This window comes from Erpetoichthys calabaricus, chromosome 9 (genome assembly GCF_900747795.2).
Source record: "Erpetoichthys calabaricus chromosome 9, fErpCal1.3, whole genome shotgun sequence".
Taxonomy (NCBI): Eukaryota; Metazoa; Chordata; class Cladistia; order Polypteriformes; family Polypteridae; genus Erpetoichthys; species Erpetoichthys calabaricus.
Window position 1 is genome coordinate 180,991,205 of NC_041402.2, and position 23,969 is coordinate 181,015,173.

The window sequence follows — 23,969 nt, forward strand, 5'->3', positions numbered from 1 at the left end:
ATATTCGAAATTAAATTCTCCAGTCTTGTCTGCAGACGTGTACATTAACACACAGTGATTCATTGCTACGGTGAGGCTTACTTGACAAGTTATCCGAAGCCGAGCCTCACAACAGAGTGGCATTTACTTCACTTCCGGTATTGGTGAACAGCTTCCTAACAAAGAGGCGGGACTTCCGGCGGCGGTTCGCAAGATTGGCGGAGAAACTTGGTGCTCTCCTAGCTGAAGGTAGAGCTTTCCGAGCCGGTGCTGTTTACAATGTCTTCGGATGTTAATGAGGAAGAAGGAGAAAACACGAGGTGAGACTATCTAGTATGTAATTATAATGTTTGCGCAGTACACGTTTGGTCAGCCCATTCGAAATAACCCGCTGCTTTCAAACAGGGAATCACACATTTCCAACAGCAGCACAATATCCCAGGCTGTTGAATGGGACCCAGAGAAACGAGATGACGACGGTTCGGATGGCTTTCCCGAAAATGGAGAGGATGAAGATACGATAACTGATCTGACAGATCAGGAGTTTGTTATAAACCGTCAGACATCGGATATTGGCCTGCAGGTGAGTGCTTCTCGAGGACCCTCATTGGGTAATTCAAGGAGGGATAAATAATAATAATAATTATCATAGTATGTTTTATATATAAAGCGTATTTCCAGTGCCCAAAGCCCTTCTCAAAAATTCTAAATGAACAACAGGGCATATACAATATTGGATACAAATAATTATCGGCATAAAAGACTTCATAATGACATAAATACAGGATGCTCAAAGGCCTGAATTAGAGTAAGGCACGATAAAACAGAAAAAAATAAACAACAATAAAACCCTGAACAAATAAGTTGTGATACAAACGCATATCCCAGGTGCTTAGAATATAATAATAATAGTAATTCTTTACATTTATATAGAGAGAAAAGTTAAATGCCTTCCTGAATCAAATGAGTTTCAAGTTCATTTTATGATAAATGAATTGAGCCGGCTGATATTGTTAATTTTGGTAGGTCATTACAAAATTAAGGCGCAACAGAGCTGAAGGTTCTGTCACCTACAGGTTATTCTGCAGCACAATTTGATGGTCAGAATCTGTGGACCTTAGTGCACATGGCAATGGAGGAGGAGGTTACTAATGTAGTCTAGTGCAGTGCCATTTAAAGCATTATAGGTTAGTAATAGAATTTTATATTCCAGTTCTGTAAGAGACAGAGTCTGTGAAGGCAGGGCTGGATGGCTGTTATATTCTCAGTGTTGTGGGTCAGGGTATGGATTCTTGAAGTAGAGTTTTGAACCAACTGGAGCTGTGATAAAAGATTAGAAGAGGTTCCTGCCAGTGGAGAGTTATGGTAGTCCAGTGTGTGATGTAATAAAAGCATAGACAAGCTCCTTTAGCATCAGAAAAGAAGAGGAATGAGTGAACACAAAGTATGCAATGCAGGTAGAAGTAAAAAAAAGTTTGTTTTTTAAGTTCTTAGAATAAGAAAGAGCGGAATCAAAAATGACACCAAGATTCCTTGCAGTAGGAGAAGATCGAATGATATCAACAAAATTGATTACAAATGAGCTCATGTTCTTAAGCTGAACTTTTAGTGACAATTAGCATGACTATGGTTTTGTTGCCATTTAATTTTTATAGAGATGTTTCATCCAGGTTTCAATTTCACAGAGGTATGTTGTGAGCTGAGAAAGCTCTGATGAAGTTCCGCTTTTAACAACGAAATAGATCAGAGTCTATCGTCTGCATTAAAATGATTGCAGAGGGCCAAGGAGCTTTGAGGAACTCCTTGTGTGATTGGCGCTGAACTGGACCTGCTTTTGCCAAGATAAACAAACTCTTGCCTATCATTATGCCTACTATAGGCACCCCAAAACAAAATGTAAACAATGAATCAAAGCAGTTTTGAGGGAAGTGGTGCTCCACTGGGGGTCTCTTCTAGGGAATTTGGAGCATTATCTAATGAGCACAGTGTCTTTTTGTAGACCGAGTGCAGCACAGCAGAGGTTGCTATAAACACAATTGATGGATATGAGGAGCATATGGTGAGTATGTGTTTTATAACTATGTGAACATGTATTATGTTTTGGTATATGACTGCATTGTATGTATTGTCATTTCAATGACGCTTATTTAAATTTGGGTGCCGGCTGACAATGCTAAGTATGGTGCATACTTATACCTTCCCATTGTGTGGAGTTGATGAGCACTGTGTACTTGGCTTTCTTTCTCAGAACCATGTGATGGCAGAGCGGGCAGTATTACGAGAACGCTGTCAAGAAATTCTTGACAAGCAGATCCAAGCTGAAAAGCAACAGCAGCTGAGAATGCGTGGCCTACAGCAACAGAAAGAAGAATGTATGAAGCGGTACCAGGTGGGTACAAGTGAGACATTCTTCTTGTGTTACCAGACCTACTTTGTCATTTTAACACCATGTCTGTTAACTGCAGGAAACACTTGGACAAATCCAGGAAGTGACCACAAAGCTGGAAGAAAACCGTAGAAGAACGGAGAAGGAAAGACGAGAGGCTGGAACACGTGAGCAGGAGATGAAGAGAGAATACAACAGGCTAGAGGAGACCGGGCGTAGGTGAGCTCCCTACAGGCAATGTGCAATCAAGCAATTCTGCCAGATGGTGACACATTTTGCATGTTTTCAGGCTTCGGCAGGAAGAGGAGCAAGAGAAGAATAAAGTGGTGGTGTTAATAGCAGAACAAGCAGAAGAGAGGTAGGAACATAATCAGCATTTATTCCAAATGGTTCCCTTCTCTCCTGTACTTAATCTGCCTTGTCCTCTTCAAGGGAATCCTGGCAGATAGAGTTGGCGGAACTGCGTCAGAAGCAGGCAGAATTGAATATGACTACACAGGAAGAGATTGCAAGAGCGATGGCTGCTGAGGTGAGTGAAGAAGGGAGATCAGGTCATTCTCATGCACTGCACTTTCCATTGTGAGATTGACTCCCAAGTTTTTCAACAGGTTTCAACTCTGGAGTGTCAAAGGGAATTGGCAATGACCCGTATAGAGGAGTGGCTCAGGGCAGCAGAACAGTACCTCAGTGGTTTGCGGTCAGTCTGATCTTACAAACCTATTGTCGGTTTAAGGGGTACAAGACTACTACACAGGCTTTGACCTTTCAATCCATTGTAGGTTGGCACCAACTTCAGTTGAGCTCTTGCAGTTAAAGCATGAGTGGGACACACAGATTGGGCGTGTTCGAATGGAAGTGACCAGCATGCAAGTAAGATCGTAATCCCAGTGGTGTGTCCCACCTCCGTTACACTTACTTTTGTTACAGTAATTCTGAATTTGACTGTCTTTTCATCAGAACCTTTTCAACAGTCAGATACAGCTGGTGAGGAATGGTAACAAGCTAGACAGCCTACCCAGCATTATTGAGCCTGTGCTTTGGCCAGTGCCAAGGGTGAGTAATGGGGAGAAGTACAAAGCATGTTCTTTCTAGAAAAGAAAATATTAACTTTGTATTCTGGCTTTTTTTTTTTTTTTTTTTTTAAACAGCCTCCTTCCCCTGTTGCCCCTAAACAGACATTCCAGAATACTGCACCCCAGCAAGCCAGCAGCAAGCTTGAGATCCTACTGGAGAAACTAAGTAGCCGCTTTCCTGGCCATACCAGGTAGTGGTGTCTATAGCAAGTCTGGTATATATTGGCAATCGGTACCCTCTTCAAACTGGTCATATCTTTTTTTAGGGACCAGTTGACAGCACTACTTCACCAGATCAAAAAGGACCGTGGTACATTGGCAGGGCTCTCTGTGGAAGAGCTGACACATCAAGTGGCTCAGAGGGTGGCAGAAAGTGACCAGCAGAATCGGGTTAGTATCAAGGGCAGCAGTTTATAGGTGGCATAGATGTGACCGGTTGTTTATGAGAACTTTTTTTTATCTTTTTTTTATCTCTTTGGACACAGGGACCCACCACCTTTCCACCATCATATTTCTCCACTGCAGCTTTCCGTTCTCAGCCACCCCGGGTAAGGTTACTAAAGATTGCTAGTGCACGCAACAACATGGTTCAAGTCAAAACCTTTTGACACCCTTTGCTTGTCAATTTCCAAGGTGCCAGCTGGTGCCAGCAGGAAGCTATGTCTGATGTGTCAGAATGCAGTGCAGCCTGGTGATCTGCACCCTTTGAGTTGTTCTCATATTGTTCACAAAGAGGTGAGATCTGAGCTGTTCAGGGGGCACTGGTATCATCCATTTGTGGAAGTGGGTGAACTAACGCTAATTTTTTTTTTTTTTTTTTTTAATATATAAACCTTCTGTCCCAGTGTATTAAAGTGTGGGTGCAATCCAGCAGAAACAGTGGCTGCCCCTTTTGTCCCAGCAAGGCATAGATCTGCTGAGGAAACAGGACTGCAGCAACATATCCTTCCTCGAGCAGGACTGGAGGAAATGGATCTGCCATCAAAAGAAATTTTGTCAGACTCACGAGCAGGACTGTCATTGGGATTTTATTATTTCTTTAAATAATAAGGTCAAAACAGACACAGTAAAAATGCCTTCCCTGCACTGCCTGTGACGTCCTTTCTGTTCTAAATGATTACTCTGTAAAGCTGACAGTTCCCAAGGGGTGTAAGGAGAATACATGCCATCCAGCATATATTCTTGTTCTGTTTCAGAGGAGGAAAAAAGCCCCCCCCCCTCCCCATTTATATCTACTACAAATAAAATGAACCCTTTCTTAAAACTAAATTATCACCAACCCAACCACAATCACGTATCTCAGTGCATTTGTTGTTGCCTGTGCCCAGTAAAATAAATTGAAATACATACAAACCGATTCCTATAACCAAAGCCAGCAGGCAGACAACAAACCCCATGTCCATACTTCACCGCCCTTATACCTGTAATTGCCCATGGCTTTCCTTTATCTGCATTCACAGCTAACACATACACACCTATACATATATGCACACACCCCTCTTGAGTATCCTGAGCGAGCAGTAAGATGCTTTCATCCCACCCCATTGTATTATATTTTATTGTATACCAGTGGTCATAAGCATACATCATTCCCCTCTGCCTGGTGTTAGAACTCTTATAGGCATACCACTCTCCACTGAAAATAATTACAAGCCTCTCTTTACCACGTGCCCATTTGCCTCCCTTTTCTGCCAGTAGTTGCCCACACATCCTGCATCTGCTGCCTGTATTCACACACGCACATACTTACATATACCCGTCTTCTGTACAAAGCCAACATATGAGTTATCTCCACCCCCCCATTCCTATTTCAACAATGATATGTCATCTGCAAAGTCGTCCCCGTTCCTCCTCAAGCAGCGACAGCAGCGCCACTGGAACACCATAAGACAGAGTGGGAGCATAAAGAGTCCACAGATGGCTGCCATCACATAAGCAATAGTCATAAGTGTTGACTCGTCTGTTTGTGGAATGTTGTATCCACAATCATCCATGTCCCCAGTGAGGAAGGGGCCTTCTACGGTGGCTGTGCGGTACTCGTCATGGACTGCAAGAAGAAAACCAGGATCAGCCCAACTGCCATTCCACTATTACGGCCACCCTGGTGGCCCTGTTTACCCCATACCCTCCACAAAGGATATACGTTCTGACTTACCATGACACGTGCTCACTGCAAAACCAATCTTCTTGTGGGCACGATCAAAAACAACATAGAAACCTTCCATGATGACTGCACCCATTACCGTACCAGTGCTAGACTGGGAAATGGCAAATTTGTAGCAGTCATCTTGCGAGGTGGCAACATCTTCAACTGGACGTAGATATTGCTGGAAAACAACAGGGGGGATGGATGGCATGAGGTCATAGTTTTAGGAATGGGGGTGAACTGGCATGGGGATGTTTCTGGGGATGGCTCACCTGGGGCAGGATGGTAATACGAAAGGACTGATTCGTTGACTCTCCCATCAGGTACAATGAGATGACAGGGAAAATGTGCCATGGGGTTGTGCCAACTTGCCAACACACCAGTTGTTCACCCAACCAGAATCCGTCTGGGAACTTCTCTGTCTGAAGGAGAAGACATAAGTTTAATTTATCACCAACCTCTGAAAATCAACTTACGGCTGCTCTCTCATCTAACCCATTTCTCTCTGAGGTAGGCACTTACAGAGGAAGCAGCCTTGATAGCTTTCACTGCAGCCTGGAAGACCTTCCTGGGCAGCCTCAGATTGGTGGTCCCACTGTCCACTATACTTTTGTCATAGTTGTACTACAACAGAAAACACACAAGGAAAGGGTTAATCTTACATGCTCACTGACCAGTCTCCCTTAGGCTGTCAACACCTACCTCTTTACAGTCCATCTTAAGGTCCTGCCCATTGATCTCCATCTTGACAATGACAACTTCATAATACCACTCTTTTCTAATGGGTGTGTACCATATGTCACCAACATAGAGCGAGGCATCACAGCCGCCGATAATCTGCCCAAGAGAGTGATGTATTAGAGGTAACCAGAGAACCAACGATCACACAAGTTGCTGTACAGTCTCCATCCATTTACATGTACAGGTACTTATTTGGCTGACATTTTAACCCTCCTGTTAAGTTGTGCCTCTTTAGGGTATGGGTCAAACTGACTCACACAGAGTACGTAATGTCAAAAACAGCCAGCCATCACATTAACACAACAAATCTTTGATTATAGATTTTGTCAGAACATTCAGAAAGATGAATATGAACATATGTAAGATACACTATAATTAACAACTACTTAATAAACTTTTTTTATTTATCACAAGCTGTGACCTTTTGATAAAACTGTTTAATTGATGTAATGCAAATACAATTTTTGTATTTTGTATGAGTGTTAGGATTTCACCTTCACACGATGGAAACGATGAAGGTGGCTGCTTTCTGCAGATGTATTTCCTGCACTGTACACACATAGCACTGGTTTTATTCTCTTTTAGAGATGGGCAGACTTGGCATCTTTTTCGTTTACTGACATTACCTGTACCCACTGGACCCATTTCTTTTTGATTCCTGTTGAGAATCACCAGCTTGTACTTTTATCACAATGACTGCAGTAGCTGGAGAGGTGGCATGGTTCTCCTTTGGATCTTTGGAGAGATAAGTGCTTTGCCAAGCTCCAAGAGGAAGATCCGACACTGGTGCAATTTGCTGTCATTCAACTGCTGGTTGATCACAATCTACAGAATATGTGAATTGTAAGCTGGTACATCTCGAATACTGAAAAAATAACCAAAGGCCAATAGACTGTCATGCGCTGGCAGCTGTATGTAGCTGTCAACCACTCTGTTAGACGTCATGTCCACTCTTTCACTTAGACGTGCATCGCTGTGCATTGTGCCCATTATAAGAATATTCTTATTTGTCAATGGGCATTATGAAGCAATGGTTGCGTTTTCAGATAAGGCGAATTTTGTGGAGTGGATTACATCACCACCTGTCTGCAACATACTAATCAGTCATTCTCCTACTCCAAGGGACGGCAACCTATGGCACGCGTGCCAGGCGTGGCATTCTGATTGAATTGAAATATAATAAAAAATATTTTAATTACAGCGAACGCGTTCGCGCTACCACCTACGTTTTGCGTATGCGACTCGAATGTAAATGGAAACCATGTGTTCCGTACCGGCCGTGGTACGCTGAAACAAACCTCGTTCATTATATTTTAATCACAGCGCATGCGTTCGCGCTCTGCATTTCCAACCCCACACCCCCAAGTTTTGCGCATGCGACTCACAGAAAAGGGAAACCATGTGCTCAATGCAGACCGTGGTTACGTTAAAACTAAACTCTTGTTACTGTTAAGTAATATACTGCCCTAAAATGACTCATAAAAGACAAAAACTTGATGTTCGCCCTTTTCAAGACTTTTGGACGAATGAATATGAATTTGTACAATAAAAGGATCATGCTGTGTGTGCTATATAAATGTAATAAATTACTGTATTATTATTATTATGCTGTCGTACGTCCAGTGTACAAAGACTTCAAACTAAACCTCAGTCCACGTTTTAAATCTCTGATGAGAAAAGTGAAGCTATAAAAAGGGCTGTTTCTGTTATTAATTTTTTAAAATAATTTATTTATTTACTTATTAATTTACTTTAATAATTATTTTAGTCAAATAATTGGAACTAAAAATAAAGTCACTGAATCTAGTTATACAATTGCTTCTTATTAATTGATCAATGGCTCTGATTAATAAAAAATAATGATTAATCATATTAGAATTCTTGATAATTTTTTCTTATTCAAACTGTGTTTTGTATTGAAAAAACTTGTAATTTACAATTTGTAATACCATTTTTAATAAATGTGTTGAAAATTAAAATTTGACAAAACATTCTTTTCACATATGAACCTATGTATTTTAAAATATCGAATGACCAATAATGCAAGATTTTAAGTTGAATAATTCTATGCTCTGCGGTGGGCTGGCGCCCTGCCCAGGATTTGTTCCTGCCTTGTGCCCTGTGTTGGCTGGGATTGGCTCCAGCAGACCCCCGTGACCCTGTGTTAGGATATAGCGGGTTGGACAATGACTGACTGACTGACTGACTAATTCTATGCTTTGCGCATTTGGAGCTCGAGTGAATTTTGTGCATTGCTACATGCCGACATAATTCTACCAATTTTGTTATATATAGTATCAAAATTGGTCCGGTTATAATGGGCTTCAAAAGTATACAGAATTCACTCGAGCTCCATATGCGCAAAGCATAGAAATATCCATCCATTGTCCAACCCGCTGAATCCGAACACAGGGTCACGGGGGTCTGCTGGAGCCAATCCCAGCCAACACAGGGCACAAGGCAGGAACCAATCCCGGGCAGGGTGCCAACCCACCGCAGGACACACACAAACACACCCACACACCAAGCACACATTAGGGCCAATTTAGAATTGCCAATCCACCTAACCTGCATGTCTTTGGACTGTGGGAGGAAACCGGAGCGCCCGGAGGAAACCCACGCAGACACGGGGAGAACATGCAAACTCCACGCAGGGAGGACCTGGGAAGCGAACCCAGGTCCCCAGATCTCCCAACTGCGAGGCAGCAGCACTACCCGCTGCGCCACCGTGCCGCCCCGCATAGAAATATTCAACTTAAAATTATATATCGAGCGCATCTCTCTCGTTTAAAATTGTCCAAAATGTTTCCAGGGCAGCATCCAACCTACAAACGCAGTCTCACTGGGTCACATGTTTTGGGGGTTCACCAAATTAACATCATTCTGAACCAAAAACTTTTAAATGCATTTCAGATAGCCTCCTAATCCACTAACAGCTATATGTTTGGTGGGCTCACAGAAGGGCTTAAAGTGGAGAAGGAGAAACTGTAATTGCCGTTACTGCACTATTGGCACGTAGACTTATCTTGCTCAATCGGAAGAATCATAACTCTCCTATTCTAAGTCAGCAGGTAACTGATGTTATTTACTATTTGAAACGGGAAAAAATCAAATTCTCACTTAGAGGATCTGTGCAAAACATTTTCAAAACCTGGCAGGATCTCATCAATAACATTTTAGAATAAGCATTTAAATTGAGGAAGCAGGTTCTTCCCCCTCTTTTACTCCATTTATCTTTATTCATTTATTATTTTATCTATTGATTTGTCTTTACTAGCATAAAGTTTTACACTGCTGGCCTAGCTCTCTTTCTCAGGGGTGAAAGTTGATTTGTGTCAAACCTTTTTTTTTTTTTTTTTTTCTTTTTGTAAAACTTGAGTTTTGTGTATGGAATGTTATTTGATTTTAATAAATTTGATAAAATAAAGAAAAAAAATTATGTTGGCACGCGGAATAACATTGTAACATAGGTTCGACGCGACACCGCTGAAAGGTTGCCGACCCCTGTCCTACTCATTAAAAACATTTCACGTATGGCCACATACCACCTTCAACAGTCCTCAGCAGCCCCGGCAGATGATTTTGTTTTGGGTTTGGGCACCTTTCTCTGTATCTTACACTGTCTGAGTCAAAATTACGCACAACATTGTTGTCTTTGTATAAAATTCTGTATGGACTTTCCCCAACATATTATGGTTAACACTTCAATTGTAGGATCAAGACCCATCCATCCATCCATTATCCAACCCACTATATCCTAACTACAGGGTCACGGGGGTCTGCAGGAGCCAATCCCAGCCAACACATGGCGCAAGGCAGGAAACAAACCCTGGGCAGGGCGCCAGCCCACCGCAGGGCACGCACATACACACACACACTCACACATCAAGCACACACTAGGGACAATTTAGAATCACCAGTGCACCTGACCTGCATGTCTTTGGATTGTGGGAGGAAACCAGAGCGCCCGGAGGAAACCCATGGGGAGAACATGCAAACTCAAGGCAGGGAGGACCCGGGAAGCGAACCCGGGTCTCCTAACTGCGAGGCAGCAGTGCTGATCAAGAGCCTAAATGACAATAAAGATGAAAACCTGACAGTGTTCAGTACTTTAGTCAACTCAAAAACAAAAGTGTGTCAAATTGACCCGTAACATAATAGGAGGGTTAATCCAAGGTGAGTTACGACATTTATGGTACAGTTGGTTCCATTTCTTTTTGGTTTTCCAATTGGAGCACAGGAAGGTCAGGTGACTTGCTCAGGGTCACACAGGTATTTGAAGTTTGAAGTCCAAAACCTTAAACACTATACCAGAATGTCCATCCTTAACAACACACTTACCATACTGCCCCCAACAGAGGCTGTCGACTCTGACTCGTTGGAGTAAAAGCCAGCACCACAAAGCTGCAGTGAGAAGATATTCGGCACCCGTGTTTGCTTCACAAGAGAGTCAAAGAATGGCTCCAGATTCTCATCCGGCTAGAAAAAACAAACTCCTTTATGAAACAGATGGCATTAACCAGAATGACCCAGAAAACACCGCCTATTGGTGGGGTCGGCAACTTACCCTGGCAATCTCTGCGTAGGCCAGTCCCAATATGCCTTCCCAATTAGATCCATTGATGAAAAACTTGTCAGATGCTGTAATGGCAGCAATGTTGGCCCTAATGGTGACGTTGGGGCCATGAGGAATAAACACCAGGTCGGTTCCCAGCTCACCTTCCCACTTCCCCTGGGTATATGGGACATATACGCTCTTCCTTAAGTCTCTGAAGGTGCTGGAGCTGAGATGGAGAAACAAGAGTGCATCAGCAGAGCAGCACATCAAGACTCCCACAGGGTGTTATGTGTACCTTGATTTCCCGCTCCCATGGCACTCACAGCTCTCTCTGGTAGTAGCGCTTCAGGAACTTCTGCTGTGCTGCTCCCACGGCAAAGTTGCTGCTGCCTGTATCCACCAGAATGTTAAGCTGAGGAGAAGCAATGCATGGTGAAGAAGAAGCTGATTACCAGGAACCACGTGAATGTATACTCCTTTACTCTATTAAGGCCTTGCTTAATCACAAATCCATCCCATATACCAGCTGCTTAGCTACTTGAATCTGCCCTCACTTGTGACTGCACGCGAGACACGCTGCTGTTCCTTCCACACACTCTTCATTCTCCGTTCTCACTTGTGCACACAGAAAACGTAGCTCAGCCACTGAAGACGTCAAACTCGGATCCCAGGGGTTTTAGTTCTAGCCGCTTCCTTAATTAGCCAAACCATAATGAAATACAAAGTGAACCCAAAGAAGAGACCAGCTAACTCAGTATCTGGAAGACCGCCATTTCTGGTATAACCAGCTGCCTTAATTAGAAGCTAGTTCTTAATGAAGTATGTTATTTAATTCCATGTCTTGTTGGTGCTCTTATTCTGTCACACCAGGCATTTCCATGGACTGAGAGCACCGTTAAAAAATGTTTTTGTAGACCACAGCACATCGGTATTTCTCAGACCTTCATTTTTCCCTTTTCAAACATTTTGTGGGGACAGATAATTACATGCTGGACACACAGGTGCAAATGAGATGAAGTTAGCTGAAGGAAATATTTAAGGGTTCTGAATCTTAAAATAATCATTCATTCATTTTCTACCGCTTATCTGAAGCCAGGCTGCGGAGGCAATGATCTTAGCAGTGAGGCCCAAACATCCTTTTCCCCAACCACACTAGACAACTCTTACTGTGGGATCCCATGGCATTCCTAGGTCATCTGGGAGATATAATCCTCCCAGCATGCCCTGGGTTACCTCCCAGCAGGCTGTGCCTGTAAAACCTCCACAGGGAAGCATCCCGGAGGCATTCGTATCAGATACCTGAACCACCTCAATTGGCTCCTCTCAATGCGGAGGGTCCGAGCCTCTCCCAGATGTCTGCACTTCTCACCCTGTCTCTAAGGGACAGCCCAACTGCCATGCAGAGAAAGCTCATTTTAGGCCGCTAGTACCTCTGATCTTATTATTTCTTGGTCCTTACTCAAAGCTCATGAGCATAGGTGAGGTAAATCGAGAGCTAAGCCTTCTGACTCAACTCACCACTACGGATTGGTATGGCCACTGCAGAACTGCACTCACCACCCCTGTCCGTCTGTTGATCTCACCCTCCCTTTTCCTCTCACTCTTGAAAAAGACCCCCGAGGTAGTTAAACTCCACCACTTGGGGCTGTAGCTCACATCTCCAGGGGCTGGATTAACCTTTAAGTAAAATAAACACGTGCTTAGGGCATCAAGGATAAAGGGGGGCACCAGAAAAATTTTCTATTGCCGGATTTACCATGGACCGTACGGTGCAAAACTGCGAATGGTGCAGGTGAACCAAGTTCCACAAAAAGGGGGGTCCCACATTACAAATTACACACACACACATTATATATATCTCTCTATATATAAAATCCAACGTCTGTCTGTCCACTCGTCACGAGAGAACTATGTAACGGATTTAGATTGATTTTATTTTCTATAATTTGCTTGAACATTCCTGTTGATTTTGAAACTTCTTTGATTGTGCTAGGGTGGCACGGTGGCGCAGTGGGTAGCGCTGCTGCCTCGCAGTTGGGAGATCTGGGGACCTGGGTTCGCTTCCCGGGTCCTCCCTGCGTGGAGTTTGCATGTTCTCCCCGTGTCTGCGTGGGTTTCCTCCGGGCGCTCCGGTTTCCTCCCACAGTCCAAAGACATGCAGGTTAGGTGGATTGGCAATTCTAAATTGGCGCTTGGTGTGTGGGTGTGTTTGTGTGTGTCCTGCGGTGGGTTGGCACCCTGCCCGGGATTGGTTCCTGCCTTGTGCCCTGTGTTGGCTGGGATTGGCTCCGGCAGACCCCTGTGTTCGGATTCAGCGGGTTGGAAAATGGATGGATGGATGATTGTGCTATGTATCATAGTTCACTTGCGGTTTATTTACGAAAATCCGAGAGAGACGCAGCAGGCCGAGGGGAGGAGGCAGGGCCCTCCTCACTCACAAGTCAGCCATGGAGCGTGTACCTTACCTCCGCTTAGCTAGTGAATGAGAGGACTACTTAACGGAATTGGATTGGGTTTTTTTACTATAATTTGCTTGAACATTCCTGTTCATTTTGCGGCTTCTCTTATTGTGCTAAGTACAATAGTTTGGTTGCGGCACCGATTTATTCCCACATATCCGAGCGACAGGCTGCGGGCCGAGGAGTAGAGGAGGCAGGACCTCAGGAGTAGGGTGCTGGACAGGGCCTTCCTCACTCACGTGTCAGCCTCCACTCGAGTCGCTCTACCTCTTGCCATGTGTTGGAGCGTACCTTGTCTCCGCTTAGCTACTGATACCTGTTTGTTCAACAGACATTATCATCTAGAGATTGTTAAAGAGTAACGTTTGACGTTTTTGAGGGAGAGATCAGAGCTACATGTGTTTAAGAGCAGGGGTGTCAAACTCCAGGCCTGGAGGGCCGCAGTTGCTGCAGGTTTTCATTCTAACCCTTTTCGTAATAAGTGACCAGTTTTCACTGCTAATTAACTTCTTTTCTTTAGACCTGTTTTTAAGGATTCAGTCCCCTGAATTGATTCTTGTCTTCATTAAATGACAGCCAAACAGAAATGAGACGTGAAACGAGCGAACAGATGACCAATTAAACTGGGGATTCAAACTCCAACCAGTTTCTTAATGAGATGCTGATTCTTGCTGTTAATTAAACCTGTCATTTAATTTCATGGCTTGTTGCTGCTTTCATTCTGCCACAGCAGACATTTCCAAAACTGTTGATTTTCTGTTTTACTGAGAATTTCACCTTTCTTTATTTTCTGCTATTGTGTGATGGGCACAGGTTAGCTGGTCATGTGGCAGCTTGTTTCGTGTCTCATTATTGTTTGGCTGCTAATTAAGGAAAAAGAAACAACAAAGGGGTCTGAGTCACGTCATTTAAAACAAAGGCAAAAGTTAATTAGCAGCATAAACTGATCACTAATTAATGAGATGGTTAGAATGAAAACCTGCACCCACTGCGGCCCTCCAGGACTGGAGTTCGACACCCCTGTTTTAGAGGGTACCTGCTCATTTGCAGAGATATCACAGTCACATGCTCTTCTCCCCACGCAGGGAACGCTTTCCCATCAGAGCTGAATACGATCAGATACAGTGCCAATGTTTGATGTTGGAGCGTAACTACCTTCCGCGAGGTCATAGATACCTTGCCAACTTTTTACATTTTTGGCAAAGAGATCACAACTACATTCTCACCCCTGATAGCAAAACCAAAAATATTATATATCAAGAGACCCTCAGACATGAAAGCTATCAATATAAATTCTTCTCAATGCAAATTATTACATTTCTTAAAAAAAATGTTACTGATTTTTAAAGTTTGTCCTGTTTCACTGCTATGTGGGTGAAGCCACAGGGGACAGCTAGTATATATATTATAAAAATAATAAAACAGTAATAATAGAGGTTAATGATATATATTAATCTTGGGAATGCAACAAAATTAAGATCTGGTAACTGCCACACAGTCCACTGAGGCACACACGGCCGTTCTTGTCGTGGACATGTTAGGCATCCCGTTCAGTTGCCCACTGAGAGTGAGTGCACAGCTCATATATGGGGGCACCAACATGTTTTAAATACTTAGGGCCTCTAAAGGTCTTAATCCAGCCCTGCACACCTCCCAGTTAGCAGAGGACAGTCCACCCTTTTCCCTACTGAGGACCATGGCCCTCAGATTTGCTGGTGCTGATCCTCATCCCTGCTGTTTCACACTCGGTTGTAAATTGTCCCAGTGCAATGGAATGGGGAATGGAGTTCACAGACCATCTGCAAAAATCAGTAACGCCAAAAAAAAATAAAAATCAGATCAAATAAAATGTAGACAATGAAGGCTGTGCCATTAGCAACAGTAACTGGTGACTAATTAAGAAAGTGGCAGGAACAAAAGCCCACGGCTCTCCGGGATTGGATTTTGGATTTTGATACCCGTGCCGCACAGCATACATATACTCGGGTGGCGTATGTTTAATGCCTATGACACCCTGTAGTGTCTGAAGTGTACACAACAACAACAACATTTATTTATATAGCACATTTTCATACAAAAAGTAGCTCAAAGTGCTTTACATAATGAAGAAAAATAAAAGACAAAATAAGAAAGTAAAATAACACAACATTAGTTACCATAGAAAAAGAGTAAGGTCCGATGGCCAGGGTGGACAGAAAAAACAAAAAAAAACTCCAGAGAGCTGGAGAAAAAAATCAAATCTGTAGGGGTTCCAGGCCACGAGACCACCCAGTCCCCGCTGGGCATTCTACCTAACATAAATGAAATAGTCCTCTTTGTAGTTAGGGTTCTCACGGAGTCACTTGATGATGATGGTCATGCAGACTTCTGGCTTTTAATCCATCCATCATTGTCATCTATCATGGTGCTTTGAGTAGATGGTGGTGGCACAAGCCACCACCAAAAGGACACCAGAAAAGGAAACTTGCATTCAGGTCTACTGTGATATGTGAGTGGCATGTCACCTAATGGCCACCTGCTGTCACACAACTGCGCTGAACTTTAATCACCACTATCCCACAGGAGAGCTTTGAACGTGTTGCCATTAATCTTAAATTATAATAACAGTGTTCAATGTATGAGCTCATTTCAGCGAGGTGACTGCACCAACCGCCACAGACAATGGGCAAAATAAATGACCTTATAGTCTAGCCAGTTACGTCATTTGTGCATCCACTCTGTTTTATGAGATTAGCCGGCAGAGTAGCAACTGCAGTATTCCTCGACCTGCCCAATGTAACTGTGAAATGAGTAACTGTCACCTGTAGAGAGCAGAGCGGGCGTGGTGGCATCTCGAGTTTCCCTTTGTCATTCATTTACTAGTCGTATTCGTAGTGCTGGCATGCGTAGAGAGTGCAGTGAAATTCTTGCAGGCCTGACCAACATGCAACACTTCAGAACTCTCCGATGCCATTATAAACAAAAGCGTATTAAAGATACATAACCCTGTGTTGTTTACTGGGCCGTTTTTGTCAGCTTTTCCTTATGTTATGACATTCAGAAAAATTGAATCTACGACAATTCCTCTCTAATTATATTTCTAACTTTAAGGTAAAGTAGTTATTTGAGATAAGGAGATTTCGAGGTAAAGAAGCAATACTCGCTGAACATGGCGCAGAGTGGCTATATGTTGTACGATTTCACTGTGTTCTGTACGTGTGACAATAATGACCCTACTGTAGGTGTCTTGTCTGCATGGTGTTGAGTCATAGAAGCCACTCATTTATCACGTACTGGGATGGGGGATCAGATTGAGTGTGTCAGGTGTGGAAGTACTAAAAATAAGTAAAAATGTCAGGTGCCGGATCCAACCAGGACTGAGGAGCCAACCCACCTGTCTTTAGCCTCATTCCTTAAGTTTGGCTACACTATGGGAATGATAAATTCTATTAGAAGGAAACAAAAGCATATGATAAGAGTGGTGTACATGATATTGACTGATATTCCCGGCAGCTCTGGGAGTCCCAGAATGCAGCCTTGGAGATCCAAAAATCTCCTCCTGGATCTGTAAGCCACTACATGGCGGCACTCACAACCCAATTGCCATGGTGGGGCAGTGACTAGCAGCACCCATGTCCACAGAAGGAGCAGAGAGGCCGTGGCGGATAAACGGGCAGGGCGGTGATTGGCACGGCAAGCACAGCTTCTCTCACACGAAGCGCATCAGAACCGCAGAGTTGCCAGTCCGAGGCTGCTGCCAAGGAGTCAAGTGGAGTCAGATTTGTAGCACTTGCTCATAGTCTTTAGCCTCATTTTCCTAGTTTGGCTACAATATGGGAGTTATAAATTCAAAGAGAAAGCATAAGATAATGAGAGGTGTACCTGATTTTGAGTAATTGATCAGAAGGCTTTTGATAAGGTGCCACATGAAAGGTTGGCCATCAAACTAAGCTAAGTGGGAATTCAGTGCAATGTGTGTAGGTTGGGGACTAATGGTGAGGGAAACCTTTACAGAATTAGGCGAAGTTAAAAGTGGTGTCCCTCAGGGATCAGAGCAGGGGCCGCTGCTCTTTTTAATACACATAAACAACCTGGAGAAGAATATAATCAATAAACTGGTGAAGTCTGCAAACGAGGTGGAAAGGCAGAAGATGTACAATCAGCTAAAGTGTTACAGAGGGCCTTGGGGAGATTTGTGGCAGATGAAATTTAAAATACTGTTAAGTAAATGTAAAATATTACAAGTAGGAAGTAAAAAATGTGAGATTTGAATGCACAATGGGAAGTCTGAAATTAGAAAGAAGTCCTCATGAAAGGTCTTAGAAGTCGTATTGGACTGGTCACCTATTTACATCAAGAAAGCTAATAGGATATTGGGTTATACAACACCCTGGAGAGTGGAGTCGAGCTTAAGCTTTAAAATAAACTCGTGTGGCCTCCATATTACAAACGAGACCCAGCAGCACTAGAGAAACACCAGAGGAGAGCGGCCAGGCTGATTAGAGCGGGTATGAGCTAAGAGGAGAGACTGGAGGAGTTCAGTCTTTTCAGTTTGAAAAAACAAATATTAAAAAGGGACATGATTCAAATTATGAATTGAATTAGTGGATCCCAGTTGATACTTTCAAATAAATTCTGCAACAACAACATAGGAATTCGGTTGGAAACTTCTTCAGGGCAGAACTCTCACAAATTTTAGAAAGTTTCTCTTCATGCAGACTACCACAGACACATGGAATAAATGACCATGTAGTGTGGTGGAGAGCAGGGACCTTCACATTTCAACTTGACAGTCTCCGTGAATAGGATGGATATGCTTGTTGGTTTTTTCTAATAAAACAAATGCGATCCATGCCTGATTTTTCACTGTTACCACAAACAAACCCCACCATACTTAATGTTTAGCCTGGCTGTATCAGTCTCAGACGATCATAAAAATTTCAAGTACATCCATCTAGTAACTGGGCACTAAAATAGGCCTTGAATAAACAGTCTACATCTCAACACTGTGGGTTTCAGCACAATTCAAATCTGATTGGAGATACGCAACACTCACACAATGGAGTGCAAGTCCTGAAGCCAGATGTGATGGTCGTCTTGAATGGTTGGTGTTCAGGTTTTTATAGAATTTGTAGTTAACATTTCCAGCTGTGTTAATATGTTGTATTTATAATAATGTAATTGTGCTGAGCCAGTCTACCACACATCTTACCAGACAATGTGGCTACATGCAATATACTGTGGCAATCAAGTGTGACGTTTGGGAGTGGTAAGTAGGGTGATCTCCCCAGGCCCAGCTTTTGGGGTCCGCATGTCCTGTATGAGCGGATTTGTCAACTTATATTCTCCAGTATACAGATTGCCAGGGTCATTACCTGGCTGGGATGCCTAAAAGGACCGGAAGGTGGCAGGAATAGCTTCCGGGCCACGAGGGGGCAACCGCCCTGGAACAGGAGAGGACCACGGAAAAAGAACAAAGAGCTTCTGGCCTGTTGGGACCCGTGGCCACCACCAGGGGGCGCCTCAAGCCTCGTAGGACTCAAAATAGTTACTTCCGCCACACTAGGCAAGATGGCGGAGGAACCTGCCAGGGACACCCGGAGTGCTTCTGGGGCAAAGGGCAGCACTTCCACCACACCAGGAAGTGCTGCTGGAAGGACATCATTAGACACCTGGAGCACATCCGGGCAGGGAAAAAAGGCGCCGCCTTCCAGCAATCTGAGAGCCAGAGTCGGGAGTGGGAGTAGGAGTAGGACAAAGCTCCCAGGAGGACAGGAAAGGCGGCCAAGGACTGAGAAAGAGAGTTATAGTGGTGATTATTGCTGTGCGTGCATTGTGTGGTGTTTGGGTCTGTATTAATTATGATTAATAAACGTGTGGAGTTTATAAAGAAGTGGTTTCCGACTGGTGGTTTCCGGGCAAATCTCACAATATATATTTGAGATGCTTCTAAGAGGAACACTTTTAAAATCCCTCTTTAAGGTCAAATTCTGTACATGTACGGCTTTCAAAACATTACTGGTTTAGCCATCTCGCTGTCGACGGCACAAATGGAAGAGATCGTGGCACACTTTTTAAATAGATTATATCGTTATATTTTGATAAAGTGCACGTGTTATCTTGTAAAAATTTAGCTGAATACTGTAATGAGAAAATCCAGTGTATGCTAACATTATTTTTATTAAATTTGCGCATATGTTTATATAGTCCACACATACCAGCAACAGCGTTTGACGTAACCGGCCCCGCATGGGGTTGGTCAGCCCGTGGCAATGACTAACATACTGCATAATATTAATACTGTGAACTGGTAACTGATAAAGCTATGTGTAATTCAAATCACTTTACACTACTACAGTAAATACACACTTTGTTTCTATCCTTATTGATATATAGATAATTCTTGTTATATGTATACTGTATTTGTTCGTTTTTGTCTGCTATTGCAATCCTGCAGTTTTGCTTTAGGATTAATAAAGTATCTATCTATCTATCTATCTATCTATCTATCTATCTATCTATCTATCTATCTATCTATCTATCTATCTATCTATCTATCTATCTATCTATAGCATCTGCCTATCCATCTATCTATCATATAGTGTCTCACACCTATCTGTCTATCCATCTATCAATCATACGAGTATAGTGCCTCACATCTACCTACTTACTATCAACCATACAGTGCCTCACATCCACCTATCTCTCTATCTATCTATTATATAGTACATTTTTATCTATCTATCTATAACATCTGCCTATCAATCTATCTATCATAGACTGTCTCACACTTATCTGTCTATCCATCTATCAATCATATAGTGCCTCACATCTGCCTACTTATTATCTATCATACAGTGCCTCACATCCATCACTCTATCTATCCATCTATCTGGTTTCTTCATTCTATGCCCCACATTTGCCAGTAATCCACAAAACCACATAGTACATGGTCATGTTGTGTATAGTCTCCTCCACTTTGGTGTGCTCAGTCTAGCACGTTTAATACATACCCTTTAGCTCTAACTTAGTATTTTTCACATTCATATTTTTTTTTGTATGATGCCACAAGTGTATTTATGCACTTACTAAACCCTGCTTGGCACTTTCTTACTCATTCAAACAAATGGCTCCTCTCTAGCACTTCCAACCTTCTACACCTGTGCTTATGCAGGCTGAGTCTTCTGTTTTTTCATGTTTTGGATGCTGACCATGCATGTTGGTGTATCCCATCTTCCTGTCAATCGATTCTTCTGCCACTCCTTTGGCAGACTTGTCTCAGTGTTTGAACATTCCCATGTGATTTATCTAATGATCTTGCACTACACTTTCTTGCATTGCTTTGGTTGGCAAAGTGACTTGAGATGATGTTCTCTTCAGAAGTCGCTCTATTGGTGTAACTGTCTTAATCGCACCATTTAATACTCGCTCTGTCCACACACACACACACAAAAGCACACCCCCCATATCTAGTCTCACTTTTCACGATCACTGCCACTGAAACTGTATCCCCATTCAAACTGCAGTGCATTTAAAGGACGCGTGAATTATTGATGAAAAGAATCACTGCACTGGCAGACAGGGGGCACCGCTGCCCAGGTACTGCCGCTCAAATCCTGGTATCCCTGCTGTCAATCTGATAGATGAACTGTGGGTTCAAACGAGTAAATTCAAAGCGATGAGGGCTGTAGCCACTCAAACACACTCACCTTTTGAGGTGGGGTGCCCACACTCATCTCCACATAGTAGCCCTGCCCCGACTTGCCCCGCAAGTTGTCAATCATGTCCACGAAGTCCACATCTTGTAGAATGTCCTCCACATCCCTGGCAACTCTGGGAGTCCTAGAACGCAGCCTTGGAGGTCCAAAGATCTCCTCCTGGATCTGAACGCCACTACGAAGCGGCACTCGCAGCCCGATCCCCACGGCGTTACAGCACGGCGGGGCAGCGACCAGCAGCAAGCACGTCCACAGAAGGATCGGAGAGGCCATGGCAGACAGATGGGCAGGGCGGTGATCGGTACGGCAAGCGCAGCTTCTTTCACACGAAGCGCCGCGCCATCTCTAGCAGAATCGCACGAGTGATCAGCGGTGTCGCCAGTCCGAAGTCGCTGGATCCAGGTGCCGGCTGTCGTGGTCATGGCATCCCGGCTGCTGTGCTGCAGTCACACAGCGACGTGCACATCCTCCATCACTGGTCCGGGCAGCCCTCTGTCGCCCTCCCGTGCCTCAGCGAACGGACGCGTGGGATGCTGGTAGTCTGAGTCTTCTCTGCGGGTGGGGGGCGCAAAGGCTGTCGGGATTGTGAGTTTTTGATTAGCGCGCAACGCAGCATTGCTCCGCTCCATTCATTTGATGAATCGGCCAATGATCTAATTATTGGGTCTCCCAAACCTATACCTTCAGCATCAGTTGCAAACAGAAAAACAATCTTTGGCAATCATTCACTTAATCATAACAGGCCAAATTGTTGCAAAGAATATTGTAAATAAAAACAGAAGAGCAACAAATACTACTGTATTAGGAGAAGAAAGGAAACTGGATCAACTTGTAGTCAGGACAGAAAAATAAGCAGAAAGTCCAGATGCACGACTACACAAGAGGGTAAGTGCATTAGAGTCTGTAGTGAGAAAAGTCTTACAGGTCCTCAGTTGGCTGCTTTCTTCAATAATACATGCCAAATATAGATAGATAAAGTATCTATCTATCTATCTATCTATCTATCTATCTATCTATCTATCTATCTATCTATCTATCTATCTATCTATCTATCTATCAAATACCAGTGTCATCTGCAACAATGAAAAGGGTAAACTGGACATAACAGCGCAGACACTGGATGGTGGATTTCTTTCTAATTGCAAACTTTTGCCCATTGTTACCTTTTCTTTTTATTTGCCAGTTTCAGATACACTGTAAAACAATGGCTGTTAATTTTACAGTGTAAAACTGATGACAAAATAGAACTTCGTAAACAATTCAAAAATGTTGGCTCAATACACATGCAGAGCAGGTTAGAGATAATGGAAGTAGGAAAATTCGAAAGTCTCAAAAAATGATAGTAAAGATTGCATTAGCACAAACAAATGGAAAATATTACTCGGTGAAATAACGGAACAGCGAGAAGAGACCGAATAGTGTTTGAGGATGTCTAGGGGAGAAGAGAGACAAGGCAGTGAGACAAAAGGACAGAACAGTTTTCAGTGAGTGTGTCTATAAAGAATCAGGGTAAGATATTGGGAGAGATTAGCTATTAGCTAAACAAATGGGCTTGATCGACTAAATAGCCTCCTCTCATTTGTTAAATTTCTTATGTTTCAAATTGTATGTATAATATATATATATATATATATATATATATATATATATATATATATATATATTTATATATATATATATATATATGGTTGAAATAGTTTACTGTCAAATAATGCAAAGAGTACGCGACACGTGTTTCGCCCTATTCTGGGCTCATCAGGCGTACACACTCACTGCACTCCCTCTCGGGAATCGAACCTCGGCGCCAGAGGCGAAGCCCCTAATGTTGCGCCATGGCGTGTGGTTCGTTTATTTGACAGCATGTAGATCGGGGTAATTACATTCACGGCATTCGTAGTCTGTGTCACAATCTGATTCTATGATCTGCTTCTCACAACTGAGGGCACCGTTGTGGATGTTAGCAGACTTGCTGGCCAACCACAAGCGTTACCTGGTAGGTAACCACCCATACAATCAGATTGTATATATATACACACACACATACATACACTACCGGTCAAAGGTTTTAGAACACCTAAGTTTTTATGGTAATGCACACAGTTTAATGTCTAGTTCTGACATAGCCTGGAGGTATGTTTTGAGTCATTGTCTTGCTGTAGGATGAACTACTGCACTACTAGACGTAGACCAGAAGGTATTGCGCCTTGATGATTCAGAATGCCAGTCACTCTGTGGAAGGTACCAACTGTGCTTGAAGCAAAAGAACCCCAGACCATCACACCATTCACCAGCTTGAAGGCATACAAACTGTGATGAACCGAAGAGTTCAAATTTGTAGTGCACAGTTGGTATTTCAAGGCCCTATTCTGTTCATTAATGAATGGCTTTCTTACTGCCACTCACCCTATCAAACCTGCAGCACAAAATCTCATGTTTACAGTAGAAGCAGAGACTTGCTTTATGTCCACCTGCACTGTTAAGCTGTGCTTGAAGCTGCTGTGCTGCGAGGCGCCCATCAAGTAAGCTGGTGACCCTCAGAAACTTGTCTTCTGATTGGATGGTAACTTTATGTCTGCCTGAACTCGTCCTATCAGAGTTCCTTCCAGTTTCCAATTGCTTTTGGATTTTGTAGGACACCACTGGACTCACTGACATTTGATTTTTTTGCAATTTATCTAAATAAAAGGCCTGCACTTCTAAAGGTAGTAATGCTCTATCTCATTTCATGTGTCAATTGCTGTTTTCTTGCCATTATCACCGGAACTTACAACTTTCTACAGTGTAATATTGTCCAAGTTGTACTTCAGAGGGTGTAGTAACACACTCTGTTCCAACTGGCATTTTAAGTATTCAACACAAGTTGGTACACTTGTGCAAATTATTTGCTTCAACTTTTAAGGCTTAATTTACCTTAATTATTAACCTGCAAT

The 23,969-nt window shown here is 43.1% G+C and overlaps 2 protein-coding genes across 2 annotated transcripts; one reads left to right on the forward strand and one right to left on the reverse strand.

Annotated features, from left to right (window-relative positions):
• The first annotated feature begins 148 nt into the window (after nucleotides 1-148).
• On the forward strand, nucleotides 149-4,524 carry rnf214 (ring finger protein 214). Its single transcript, XM_028808510.2, has 15 exons — nucleotides 149-299; nucleotides 385-562; nucleotides 1,979-2,038; nucleotides 2,228-2,368; nucleotides 2,445-2,584; nucleotides 2,655-2,723; nucleotides 2,798-2,894; nucleotides 2,974-3,062; nucleotides 3,145-3,235; nucleotides 3,323-3,418; nucleotides 3,514-3,629; nucleotides 3,705-3,828; nucleotides 3,924-3,986; nucleotides 4,072-4,173; nucleotides 4,284-4,524. Exons 1-15 carry the CDS (start codon nucleotides 259-261, stop codon nucleotides 4,347-4,349), a joined length of 1,473 nt encoding a protein of 490 aa, XP_028664343.1. The 5' UTR covers nucleotides 149-258; the 3' UTR covers nucleotides 4,350-4,524.
• Nucleotides 4,449-21,565, reverse strand: bace1 (beta-secretase 1). The gene is made up of 9 exons (XM_028808509.2): nucleotides 21,031-21,565; nucleotides 11,207-11,295; nucleotides 10,893-11,109; nucleotides 10,667-10,804; nucleotides 6,287-6,421; nucleotides 6,107-6,208; nucleotides 5,857-6,006; nucleotides 5,594-5,765; nucleotides 4,449-5,485 (listed from the first exon to the last, which is right to left on the reverse strand). Exons 1-9 carry the CDS (start codon nucleotides 21,310-21,312, stop codon nucleotides 5,244-5,246), a joined length of 1,527 nt encoding a protein of 508 aa, XP_028664342.1. The 5' UTR covers nucleotides 21,313-21,565; the 3' UTR covers nucleotides 4,449-5,243.
• Between the last annotated feature and the right edge of the window lie 2,404 nt (nucleotides 21,566-23,969).